This window comes from Microcebus murinus, chromosome 13 (genome assembly GCF_040939455.1).
Source record: "Microcebus murinus isolate Inina chromosome 13, M.murinus_Inina_mat1.0, whole genome shotgun sequence".
Lineage (NCBI taxonomy): Eukaryota > Metazoa > Chordata > Mammalia > Primates > Cheirogaleidae > Microcebus > Microcebus murinus.
This window is the reverse complement of record NC_134116.1, coordinates 66,065,346-66,078,285: the sequence shown is the minus strand read 5'-3', so window position 1 is coordinate 66,078,285 and position 12,940 is coordinate 66,065,346. Positions and strand designations below refer to the sequence as shown.

Sequence of the window (12,940 nt, the reverse complement as noted above, 5' to 3'; positions counted from 1 at the left end):
CTTTCGATCATTTTTCAAGTGTAACATCCAAAATATTTGCAAGAACCTTTCTCTTTTGAAAACAGATTGAAAAAATGGTATATGAGACTCAAAATCCATGGACCAATAACTATGCAAGTTGGGGTGATTCAATACACCCATATTTAGCATTACACCAAGAAAAGACTTCATTTCCTCTATTGTCACATCTTTCCAATTATTCCGAGTGGATTGCTGGGATAGTTCTGGCTAATTTTATGCCTAGCATACTCATTTGTCTCATCTGTTATATTTTTTATCAACGTCTCAGTAAAAAACAACTGAAACAAGTCTATTGGTGTGTCACATCCAGAAGGAACTTGAGGTCCAATGTAACTGACCCGTGGAGAAAGGGATTCTGCTAGGCTCTTTGTCATTCACAGATGTAGATGTCCACTTTTCTTTTTCCTGGTTTCCCCTAGAAACGTAACTTTCACTGGGTCTTATACCCGATTTCTCAATGATATCACCTATATCCATCACTCTCACTCGAATAAACAATTGTGTGTCTTTGTTTTGCCTTTATGAATTCAATGTCACTGTCACTGTCCATACTTTCAGCCAGATCTTTGGGCAAAGCAAGGGAAGTTTTCCTTTCTGTAGTTCCACTAGGACCAGCAATTTGTTCATCATCTCCACTTGCATCCTCGGAGAACTCACTTTCGTCACTATTACATTTTTCACTTTTTTCTTCATTTTTCGAAGTAAAATTAATCATCGCTGCTTTGTATGTCTTTGGAAAACTTATCCATCCTGAGGATGGGAAATTTACTCAGAACGTGCGACTGCTAGGGGGCAAACCAATCATCCAACTAAACCCTGTGTCATGACAACATCTGTGATATGCTAATAGAAACCTAAACAAACCTAGGAGACGAAAAGATAAGGAAGGTTCTTTACCAAGAGAAGATGATGCAAGCTCAAAAAGGCATGATGCAACAACTCATGCCTTGGACCCTCCTACTCAAGATTACTGCCTATGCAAAACAAAAGATTAGGTGGTGATGATACGAAAAATGTCTGGTGCCGGGACACAGCCGCTTGCCGCCTCCCCATCACTCCGCATCTCTGCAGGCCAGCGTTGTGTGTGGTCAGTTGGAGGGCACGCTGCTGGGGTCGGGGCCTGCGGCAGAGAGCCGCCCAGGCCCTGCCCTGGAATGCTCCCAGGCCCGTGTGCCACTGCCTGTTTCCGGCCACGCTGCTTGCGTGATCCTCATTGGGTAATTTTTGAATCCCACTGTTTTTGATTGGATGTTAAAGCTTGTTGTTGATTGGATGTTGATTGTTAAAGCTTGATATTAAAGCTTATAGTTGATTGGATGCTTTTTGAGCCCCACCAAGGGTATAAAAGCAGGAGGAGAACAAGGAAGGGGGGGTAAGAAGATCTGAAGATGAGAAGAGAGCTGTCACACTAGGTGTGTTGAGCCTGCTGTGCGAGAATAAAAGCTGTTCTCAGACTCTTCGTGTGCCGCTTGGTTCTTTCCCCGGTCAAGAGCTGTAACACTAGCTATACACATTGCTGCAGCAGTGGCATTAGTTGAGATGGTATTTACATTTTATTTGTCCTTTCATGCTAATGAAAACATGAAAAGATACTGGAAAAATAGACAAAAATCCCCCTTCCCCCATCCCCCCACGGTGAAACTACGTGTCAAGTGTGACTCGACATACGAGCTACTACCGATGCTAACCGTGTCAAGTCACACTCGACGTCCGAGTGCAAAGGATTAAAGCTTTCCTCATCACACAAGAGCAAAATGGATTCATTGTCAATGCACAGCACAAACTATAGTGCGGGCTATGAGTGCCATCTATGGGCAAGGTTTCACGGCTGGTGAGCGCCATACCAAAGTGGTTAAGTTATAAATGATTGAAAATTTTCCATTAAAAATTCTTATCTATCCTCAAAAGGAGATTTCTGAGTGGTTCCTGCTGCTCTAAAACAAAATTAAAGATCTCAAAAACTTAAGAATAGTAGTGGTTTGTCCATTTCAGGTAACCTAAGCCCAACTTACTTTTTTTTTTTTTTTTTTTTTTTGAGACAGAGTCTCGCTTTCTTGCCTAGGCTAGAGTGAGTGCCGTGGCGTCAGCCTAGCTCACAGCAACCTCAAACTCCTGGGCTCAAGCAATCCTACTGCCTCAGCCTCCCAAGTTGCTGGGACTACAGGCACGAGCCACCATGCCCGGCTAATTTTTTATATATATATATTAGTTGGCCAATTGATTTCTTTCTATTTTTATAGTAGAGACGGGGTCTCGCTCAGGCTGGTTTTGAACTCCTGACCTTGAGCAATCCGCCCGCCTCGGCCTCCCAGAGTGCTAGGATTACAAGCGTGAGCCACCGTGCCCGGCCCCAACTTACTTTTGTTTAATGGCCTTACTTTTAACTTTCAAGCATACTACTTATATTAATATTATTATAGGGTAGTTAGAAACCATACAAAGGGGCAAATATAGGCTGGGTGCAGTGGCTCACGCCTGGCACTCTGGGAGGCTGAGGCAGGAGGATCCTTTGAGCTCAGGAGTTCGAGACCAGCCTGACCAAAAGTGAGACCCCCGTCTCTACTAAAAAAAATATAGAAAGAAATTAGCTGGACAACTAAAAATATATATAGAAAAATTAGCCAGGCATGGTGGTGCATGCCCGTAGTCCCAGCTACTCAGGAGGCCGAGGCAGGAGGATCACTTGATCCCAGGAGTTTGAGGTTGCTGTGAGCTAGGCTGACACCATGGCACTTTAGCCTGGGCAACAGAGTGAGACTCTGTCTTAAAAGAAACAAAAAACAACAAAAAAAACCCCAAAACAAAAAAAAAACAAAGGGGCAAATATAGCTGACCAAAATGCTGGCTCCCTGCAAATGTCTATTTAATATATAGGTAGAGGAAAAAAATCAAGAGAGACAGAGTGGTAAACTGGGGTATAATCTGTATAAACTAGGGTCTTTTTGTTTTTCATTTTTTTCTCCCATCCAGGGCCCTGCTCTCATCACAATCCACTCCTACTGGGTTAGAGTACACCTGTGTTAAATTGTCTATGTCCTCATAAAGCAACCTGACAAGAAAAACAGAAAGATTTTCCTAAACCTAATACCACTAGAGCAGATCTTTGGTTCACCTTCACTCCAGCCTCTTTGATCCCACAAGCCCTGCCTCCCTCATAGGGCATTTTGGGCTATTGGGCTAACTCTTCCAACTAAATGGGGCTAGCACGATATGGGGATTTTTGAATTCACTCCCCAACACTACCAAGTACTTATGACTAAATGCAATGGAAAAAAATCATCTTCTTACATGCAGTAATCTCTTTTCTATCTACAATAGCAAAATATCAAGTCAGGTACATACTGCATAGATGGTAGACTTGATAGTGGTTTCGATGTTTGCTGTCTAGGAACCACAGGATGCCCTAAAAAAGACAGATGCATAACTTACATATCCACATGGCAACAAATAAGCCATTTCCTAGGAATAACCTAAAATGATTATTATTTCCTATTCATTTGTCTCTCACTGGCATCTCCTGGGGGAGATTCAGGGAATATGTGGGTATATACATTCCGAGTCATACCTAAACCACGGTGGTTTTCCAGTAGCCCACAAAGTGTGCTTGGCTACTTAGACTAGCCTTTGCTCTAAATACACACAGTTTAAAGCTACCAGCGAAGGAAATTAGCTGGCCAACTATTAATAGCTTTAAGTAAATTTGTTCTAAATATTTAATTCACAGTAACATATGGCTCTTATTTAAATCTAATTCTGTATAGATATGCCTTTTAGATAACAATCTGGATATTACAGTCTACCTAAACACTATGTAAATAAATAAATGCAAAAAATATAGGATTATGTGTGTGTGTATGCATGATAGAAAAAACATAAACATCAAATTTTAGATAATTGGTAGAACTATGGAGAGTCTTTTTAACTCATCTGTGGTTTCTTATTTTCTAAAAGGAATGTATATATATAACACATACATATTTGTGTATGTATGTGTATAACCTTTAAAATGAGAAATAGTGGCTATTATTTAAAATACAGTTAATATTGCCATACTGATCCAACAATATTTTCAGAAAATGTATCCATCTGAAACACACACATACACACATACAGACATACACACACGTACATACGTATGTATCTCTGTGCAACAACAAAAATGACTGTCACAAAATTAAAAACTGATTAGTATAGTACCCTGATTACAGGCTTACTATTGAGGAAAAAAATTAAGGTATCAAAGTGATCAATTTATTAAATTGGTTATCCCTGTCCAGAGGAAAATAAAAAAGATGAACATTCTGAGTCTGCATAGCATGGGGGGAAGAGGATAACAAGTCTTATACAGTTCAAAAATTCATGGAATTTCTTATATAAAATCCATATGTATTCAGAAATCAAATATAAAAAACTATACATGTCTCTAAGAAACTTAGGTGAATACCAATCAGTTCTTTGAATTAGAAAGAAGTATTGAATCAAGGGAAAATCATGGTTCAATAGGTTTAAGTTTGACTTCATAAAAATTTGAATTTCTGTTTAGAAAATGCCACAACAAACAACCAACAGGGAAAAAGATTTTTCACTAAAATTAACTGAATGAGGACTATTAAGAAACAAAATAACTCATTAACAACAACTTAAGTAGGACTCCCTCATCCTATAGATAAATGTTAAAGACATAAACAATCCACAAAAGTGAAATTCCAACCAACAACCCTCATATTCAGTCTTGTCAGTAAGAAAGTCAAAACAGGGACATGCCATTTTCACCCATGAAATTAGCCATTTTTCATGAGAAAATTCAATGCTAGCAAATATGGCATGAAAATAAAACCTTTGATTTATTGCTAATATAATAAGTAATATAATTGCCCTTGAAGTATTCAATTGTAACAAGGCCAAAAATTAAAAGATGGCTAAGATTTTAGGACTGTAGGTAATATACATCTGATTTTTCTCAATGGCTCAGCCTTTGTATGGGTTTATGAAGTTTATAATCCCTGGAACTCTTCCTTGTGATGCAAAAGTAGAAAATGCTGTCTACTCTTTGAAAGTCTTCTTGTAACAACCTCCACCTTTGGGTTTTCCTAAATCTGCCAAGCCCTTTTCTCAGCCTATCTTAGCTCATTCCTTGATTTGGAGGTGAAGTACACACACCCTCCTTTGCGTGAGGTGGCAGCAGCGGCCAAACTTGTTGATGCTTCCACCATACTACTTGTTTCTCCACTAATTCTATGGGTCCTATATCTGTAGAAGTTTTGCTATTTTTAAGGCAGCATTTGACATTTCTCTGTTAGCAAATTTAGCACTTATGAAATTTTACTGTCTTCTTTGTATATTCAATGTTGTTCAAACATAACCCTGAAACTTTATTCCCTTATAAGGATAAAGGAGAATCACATAACTATTTCATATCCTCTCAGGAATTAAGTATGTCTGGATCTGAATCTTGAACCCTTTAGTCAATCTTGATTTAAAATACTTTGTAGATGGTTATCTTAAAAACTAATCTGTGGTGACACAAATCAAGATAGCAATTATCTCTGGTGTACTGGGATATTGACTAGAAAGGGGCAAGAAGTGTTCAATACCTTGATAGGGTGATGGTTATATGCATATATAATTATTTATAATGTCATCAAGATATATACTTAAGATTAGTACAACTTATAGTATTTATTATATCTCAATAAAAATGTAATTATGAATGCATGTATATATATACATACTTATATATAGGCATATATACATACAGATAATTAAATTTTTATTGAGGTATAACAAATAACTGTAAATTACACTAATGTATACACACACATATCTAAACTTCTTAAACAATGACTTTCAGCTAGAATTTCATAGTAAATAGCAGTATATGTTTAAAATTAGTCATCCACAGATCCTAAAGCAGTATGTCTCCACCATAATTTAGGAACTCAATTTAAGAACACACATTTTAGTTATGGCCTTCTGATCCTTTGTCCCTATGATAGATTAAAAAAAAAATAGCCACAATTCTTTGCAATTCCTTTCATCAGAAGATGGAATATGTTTTCTATTCCATGAATCTGGATTGGTGTTAATATTTGCTTTGTCCAATAGAATTAGGTAGAAGTCACATTATACTAGCTTTGAGCCTAGACCTTAAAAGGCTTTGTATACTTTTGCTTTCTGCTCCTGGGACCGACCCCTTGTCACTGCCACCATGTGGACAGGTCTGAACTAGCCTATTGGAGAATGAGAGACAACATGGAGCCATTCAGCGAAGCCATATTATTTTATTTTAGTTTTATCTGTTTCATTCATTCTGTTTTAAACTTTTTAAATTGACACATAGTAATTATACATATTTATGGGGTACAATGTGATATTTCAATACCTGTATGCAATGTGTAATGATCAAATCAGGATTATTAGCATATACATCACCTCAAACATTTATCATTCTTTATGTCGGGAACATTCCAAATCCTCTCTTCTAGCTATTTTTAAATATCCAAATAAATTATTAACTATGGTAACCTTACAGTGCTATAGAACAACAGAACTTGTTCCTCCTACCTAGCTATAAGCTTGTACCTGTTAACCAATCTATCTCTCTATCACACCCTCCCCACTTCCCTTCCCAGCCTCTAGTAACCGCTATTATACTCTCTATTTCTTCGGTGTCAACTTTTTTAGCTTTCATATATGAGTGAGGCCATGTGATATTTGTCTTTCTGTGCCTGGCTTATTTTACTTAATATAAGGTTCTCTGAGTTCATCTATGGTGCCATGAATGACAGGATTACATTTTTTATGTCTAAATAGTATTCCATTGTGTATATATACACCATATTTTCTTTATCCATTCATCTGTTGATGGACACTTAGGTTGACTACATATTTGGCTATTGTGAATAGTGCTGCAATAAACCTGAGGGTATAGATATTTCTGCAACATACTGATTTCCATTCCTTTGACTATGTACCCAGTAGTGGGTGGGACTGCTGAATCATATGTCAGTTCTATTTTTGGTTTCCTGAGGAACCTCCATACTGTTTTATACAATGGCTATAATAATTTACATAATTTGTGATATATAATAATTTACATTCTTACCAATAGTATATAAGAATTCCCCTTTCTTCGCATCTTTGCCAGCACTTATTTTTTTTGTCTTTTTATAATAGCCATTCTGACTGGGGTGAGATGATATCTTACTGTGGTTTTGTTTTGCATTTCCATGATGGTTAGTGATGTTTAGAACTTTTTCATAGACTTGTTAGCCCTTTGTATGTGTTCTTCGGAGAAATTCCTATTCAGATTGTTTTCCCATTTTTAATTGCATTATTTGGGTTTTTGTTATTGCTGCTGTTGTTGAGTCATTTGGTTCCTTATATATTCTGGATATTAATCCCTTGTCAGATGAATAGTTTGCAAATATTTTCCCCATTCTACAGGTTGTCTCTTTATTCTGTTGATTGTTTGCTGCACAGACAGTTTTTGGTTTAATGTAATTCCATTTCCTTATTTTTGCTTTTATTGCCTGTGTGTTTGAGATCTTATACATAAAATCTTTGCCCAGTCAATGTATGAAGTATTTCCCTTAAGGTTTCTTCCACTAGTTTCACAATTTGGGGTCTTACAGTTAAGTTTTTAAGATCATTTTGACTTGACTTTTGTATGAGGTGAGAGTAGAGGTCTAGTTTCATTCTTCTGCATATGTATATCCAGTTTTCCCAGTATAATTTATTGAATTATGTTCTTGGCACCTTTGTTGGGGGTCAGTTGGTTGTAAATATGTGGATTTATTTCTAAGTTCTCTGTTGTATACCACTAGTCTCTGCATCTCTTTTTATGTCAATGCTATGCTGTTTTGGTTACTAAAGTTTTATAGTATTTTTTGAAGTCAGATACTGTGATGACTCCAGCTTTGTTCTTTTTGCTCAGGATTACTTTGGTTATTTGGAGTCTTTTGTTGCTCCATATGAATTTTAGGGTTATTTCTTCTAGTTCTCTGAAGAATGGAATTTGTATTTTGATAGGAAATTCATTAAATGTGTAGATTATTTTCAGTAGTATTATCATTTTAACAATATTAATTCTTCCAGTCCATAAGCATGGGATGTCATTCCATGTTTTTGTGTCCTCTTCAATTTCTTTAATCAGTGTTCAACATATGCAAATCAATAAGTGTGATACATCACATCAACAGAATGAAGGACAAACACAATCTGATCATCTCAACAGATACAGAAATGGCATTTGGTAAAATTCAACATCCCTTCATGATAATAGCCTTTGAGTTAGGTATACTTTAGCTTTGTTCTTTTTTTCCTCAGGATTACTTTGACTATTCAGGGTCTTTTGTGGTTCCATATGAATTTTAGGATTGTTTTTTCCATTTCATTGTAGAGATCTTTGACCTCCTTGGTTAAATTTTTTCCTAGGTATTTTATTTTTGTAGCTATTATAAATAGGATTGTTTTTGTTTCATTTTTGGTATGTAGAAATGCTACTGATTTTTGTATATTAACTTTGTACCCTATAGCTTTACTGAATTCATTTATCAGTTGTAAGAGGTTTTTGTGTGGAGTCCTTAGGTTTTTCTATACAGAAGATAATATCATCTGCAAACAGGAACAATTTTACCTCCAACTTAGGTGTCCTTTATTTAACTCTCTTGCCCAATTTCTCTGGATTGAGCTTCCAGTACTACGTTGAATAACAGTGGAGAAAGTGGGCATCATTGTCGTGTTCTAGTTTTCAGAGGAATAAGCTTTCAACTTTTCTCCATTCAGCATGATACTAGATGTAGGTTTGTCATATATGGGCTTTATTGTATCAAGGTACGTTCCTTTTATACCTAATTTGTTGAGAGCTTTTATCATGAAGCAATGTTGAATTTTACCTAACGCCATTTCTGCATCTATTGAGATGATCATATGGTGTTTGTCCTTCATTCTGATGATGTGATGTATCACATTTTGTTGTGTCCTTGGCTGGTTTTAGAATCAGGGTAATGCTGAACTTGTATGAGTTTGGAAGAATTACCTGCCCTTCAATTTTTTTCTGGAATAGTTTGAAAGAATTGGTGTTAATTCTTTAAAAGTTTGTTAGAATTCAGCAGTGAAGCCATTCGGTCCTGGGTTTTGGTATGTTGTGTTTCTATTTTCATTTGTTTCAAGAAATTTTTAAATTTCTTTCTTAATTTCTTCATTGACCCATTAGTCATCCAGAAGCATATTGTTTAATTTTTATATATTTGTACAGTTTCCAAAGTTCCTCTTGTTATTTCTAGTTTATTTCAGTATAGTCAGAAAAGATAATGGATATGACTTTGATTTTTAAAAAACTGTTGAGACTTGTTTTGTGGCCTCACACATGGTCTATCCTGGAGAATGTTCCATGTGCTGTTGAGAAGAAGATGTATTCCATAGCTGTTGGATGAAATGTTCTGTAAATGTTTGTTAGGTCCATTTGGTATACAGTGCAATTAAATCTGATGTTTCTTTCTTGATTGTCTATCTAGATCATCTGTCTAATGCTGAGAGTGGGGTATCAAAGGCCCGAAGTATTGGAATCTATCTCTCCTTTTCACCTAATAATATTTGCTTTGTATATTTAGGTGCTCTAGTGTTGGGTGCATATATAATTATTATATTTTATTGCTAAATTGATACCCTTAGTATTATATAATGACCTTCTTTGTCCCTTTTTACAGTTTTTGACTTAAAGTCTATTTTAGCTTATATGAGTATGGCTATCTGTGTTTAATTGTGGTTTTTATTTACCTAGAATATCTTTTTCCATCCCTTCACTTTCCATCTATGTGTGTCTTTACAGATGAAGTGAGTTTCTTATAGGCAGCATATAGTTGGATCTTTTAAAAAAATCCATTCAGCCCAGTCTGTCTTTTAATTGGGAATTAAGTCTGTTTACATTTGAGGTTATTATTGATAGGTGAAGACTTACTCCTGTCATTTTGTTAATTGTTTTCTGGTTGCTTTATATATCCCTTGTTCCTTTCTTCAATTATTATTTTGTCTTTGCAGTTTGGTGGATTTCTGTAGTGATAAAGTTTGATTCCTTTCTCTTTCTCATTTCTATATCTGTTCTATCAGTGAGTTTTATACTTTTGCAGTTTTCATGATGGTAATCATTCTTTTGTTTCCAGATGTAGGGTACTCGTAAACATTACTTGTAAGGCCAGTCTAGTGGTGATGAATTCCTTCAATTTTGCTTGGGAAATACATTATTTCTTCTCTTATGGAGGACAACTTTGCTGGGTATAGTATTTTTGGCTGATAGTTTTGCTGGCAGTTTTTTCCTATCAGCATTTTGACTATATTATTCCATTCTCCCCTGCCCTGTAAGGTTTCTGCTGGAAATCTACTGTTAGTACAATAGGGATTCCCTTAGATGTGACTTGACACTTTTCTCTTGCTATTTTTAGAATTCTTTGTTTTTGACTTTTGACAGTTTGACTACTATGTGCCTCAGAAAGGACCTTTTGAGGTAAGATCTATTTGGGAACCTTTGTGTTTCCTGGATGTGGACCTTGATATCTCTCCTAAGACTTGGGATATTTTCAGCTATTATGTTATTAAAGAGATTTGCTATGCATTTTCCTCATTTTCTTCTCCTTCTGAAATTCCCATAATGCAAATATTTGTTATCTAATTGTGTCCTGTAATTCCCATGGGCTTTCTTCATTCTTTTTAATCCTTTTTTGTTTTTGTCTGAGTGTGTTATTTCAAAGATTTCTCTTTAAGTTCATAAAGTCTTTCTTCTACTTGGCCTAGTCTATTATTGAAGCTCTTGATTGTACTTTTTATTTCATTCCTTGAATTATTCAGTGCCAAGATTTCTGTTTGTTTCTTTTTTAATGATATCCATATCTTTGTTGAATTTCTCATTCATATCATGAATTACTTTCCTAATTTTGTCATATTATCTATCTGTATTTTCTTGTATCTCATTGAGTTTCCTTAAGGTCATTATTTTGAATTATTTCTCAGGCAATTTATAGTTTCTTAATCTGGGATCTGTTACTGGGGAATTATTGTGTTTCTTTGGAGGTGTAATGTTTCCTTGCTTTTCATGTTTCTTGTGTCTCTACATTGATTTTTGTACATTTGGTGGAATAGTTGCCTCTTACAATTTTATGGAGTAACTTTTATACAGAAAGACTTTTTCCTTTAGTTTTGTTCTATAGTGTCAGGTGGGTAGGGTGCTTTTGCTTTGGTTCTGAATGGGTGCAGTAGTGTAGTCTCCATGTAATTTCTTCAGCTGTAATTAACATTATCAGTTTCTACAAGTATCTCAGAGTCCTAGACTAGGGGTATTCACAGATGGAGTGGTGTGGCTTTGCTGGGGGTTGGGGACACCACGTGGTCTGGCTCTCAGACTCTGGGGGTTGGGGCATGTGCTGAGTGTCATGGCTCCACTAATCAGGTGTGGGGACACTGGCAAAGTGAGAACCAGGCAGGCCAGTCATCAGGACCTGAGAAGTATGTGTGGCATGTGGCAGCTTCACTGGTCAAAGGTGGGGTCAATAGCAGGCTAGGGTATGTGCAGTATGCAGTGGCTACACCAGTCAAGGGCAGCCGTGCCATTTTAGACTAGCTTGTCCTCAGATGGCCTACTAGCTAACTGCAGATGCATCTGTAACCCCAGTTAAGATAGACAACCATGCCTCTAATTATCAGAACTCTTCAGTTAGGCTCAAATCAAATCCACAAATCATAGTATCATGAGCTAAATAAATGGTTACTGTTATAAGCCAATAAGTACTGGGGTGGTTTGTATAGAAAAAGCTAACTGATATCAATCCATTATGATTTTTTACTTATCCTTTCGAAAAGAACACATTTTTAAAAGAATAATACCATCTCTGGGTTAAACTTATGGCCAAAGTGGGAGGACTGCTTGAGGCTAGGATAGGAGTTTGAGAACAGCCTGGACAACAGAGCAAGACCCAGCCTCTACAAAAAAAATTTATTAAAAAAAAATTAGCCAGGCATGGTGGCACATATCTGTAGTCTAGCTACTAGGAAGGCTGAAGCAGGAGGATCACTTGAACCCAGGAGTTTGAGGTTGCAGGGAGCTATGATGACATCATTGTACTCAAGCCTGGGCAACATAATGAGACTCTGTCTAAAAATAAAACTTATAACTACATAGTCTATGTTCACTGAGAAATGAGTATTTGTTAGATAAATACCCTTACCGTAATTGAATTCCCATAAAACGAATGCCTTCTGGAAGTGGGATATGATACAGCAATAATACGCTCTGAAAGTCAAAATTATCACTGTTACGAATGTCATTAGAGGAAAAACAATATATAAAAATTCAATTTACATAAAATCAATCTCCTTTTTCATAGAAAAAACTTTTAAGGTTGAAGTTTATAAAAATAGTTAATACACATTCAAGTTAATCAAGATAACATAATAAATTATCTAATACAATGACCACTAAACTGGTGTGGTGTTCCCAAGATTCAACTGGCCATATGCCACATAATTGTGTTGGCATCATTATGAAGCTCTTCCTGTGATTGGGATTTATTTCTTATCTTCAACACCAAAGAACATCCAAGAGTTTTGGGCACAAGTGATGGCGGGAACTTCCAGGGTGCTTCTCAGCCCTCCTGACTCAGAGAACCTGAGATCTACAGAGCAGTGACCTCTTTCTCTGGGGCTCTATGAAGAGATCTCTCTGGGATCCTTGGGACTCAGGATAACTACTAGAACTTAATAAATTCTAAACTAAACTCAAAAGAACTCAGCCAAAAATCCATTTAACTTCCTGTGCTGTGACCAAGTAGCCCTGATTTGAGACGACATGGAGATTTTCCATTACCAGGGTTAAACTACAAATATGCCACATTACCACAGTGGCATATGTCTTTATGAATAAAGAATA

The 12,940-nt window shown here is 36.4% G+C and overlaps 1 protein-coding gene across 8 annotated transcripts in view; it reads right to left on the bottom strand.

The window, feature by feature from the left end:
* LOC105868029 (phosphatidylinositol 3,4,5-trisphosphate 3-phosphatase TPTE2-like) overlaps positions 1 to 12,940 on the bottom strand; it is a 139,774-nt gene that overhangs the window by 27,400 nt on the left and 99,434 nt on the right. For all 8 annotated transcript variants that reach the window (XR_012922470.1, XM_076009473.1, XM_076009468.1 and 5 more), the window contains 2 exons: positions 12,240 to 12,304; positions 3,364 to 3,424 (listed from right to left, as the gene is read on the bottom strand). Coding sequence is in view for 7 of the 8 variants with exons in the window: in XM_076009473.1 (XP_075865588.1) it covers positions 3,364 to 3,424; positions 12,240 to 12,304 (126 nt within the window). In the remaining variant the exon portion in view is untranslated. The remainder of the gene's footprint in view (positions 1 to 3,363; positions 3,425 to 12,239; positions 12,305 to 12,940) is intronic.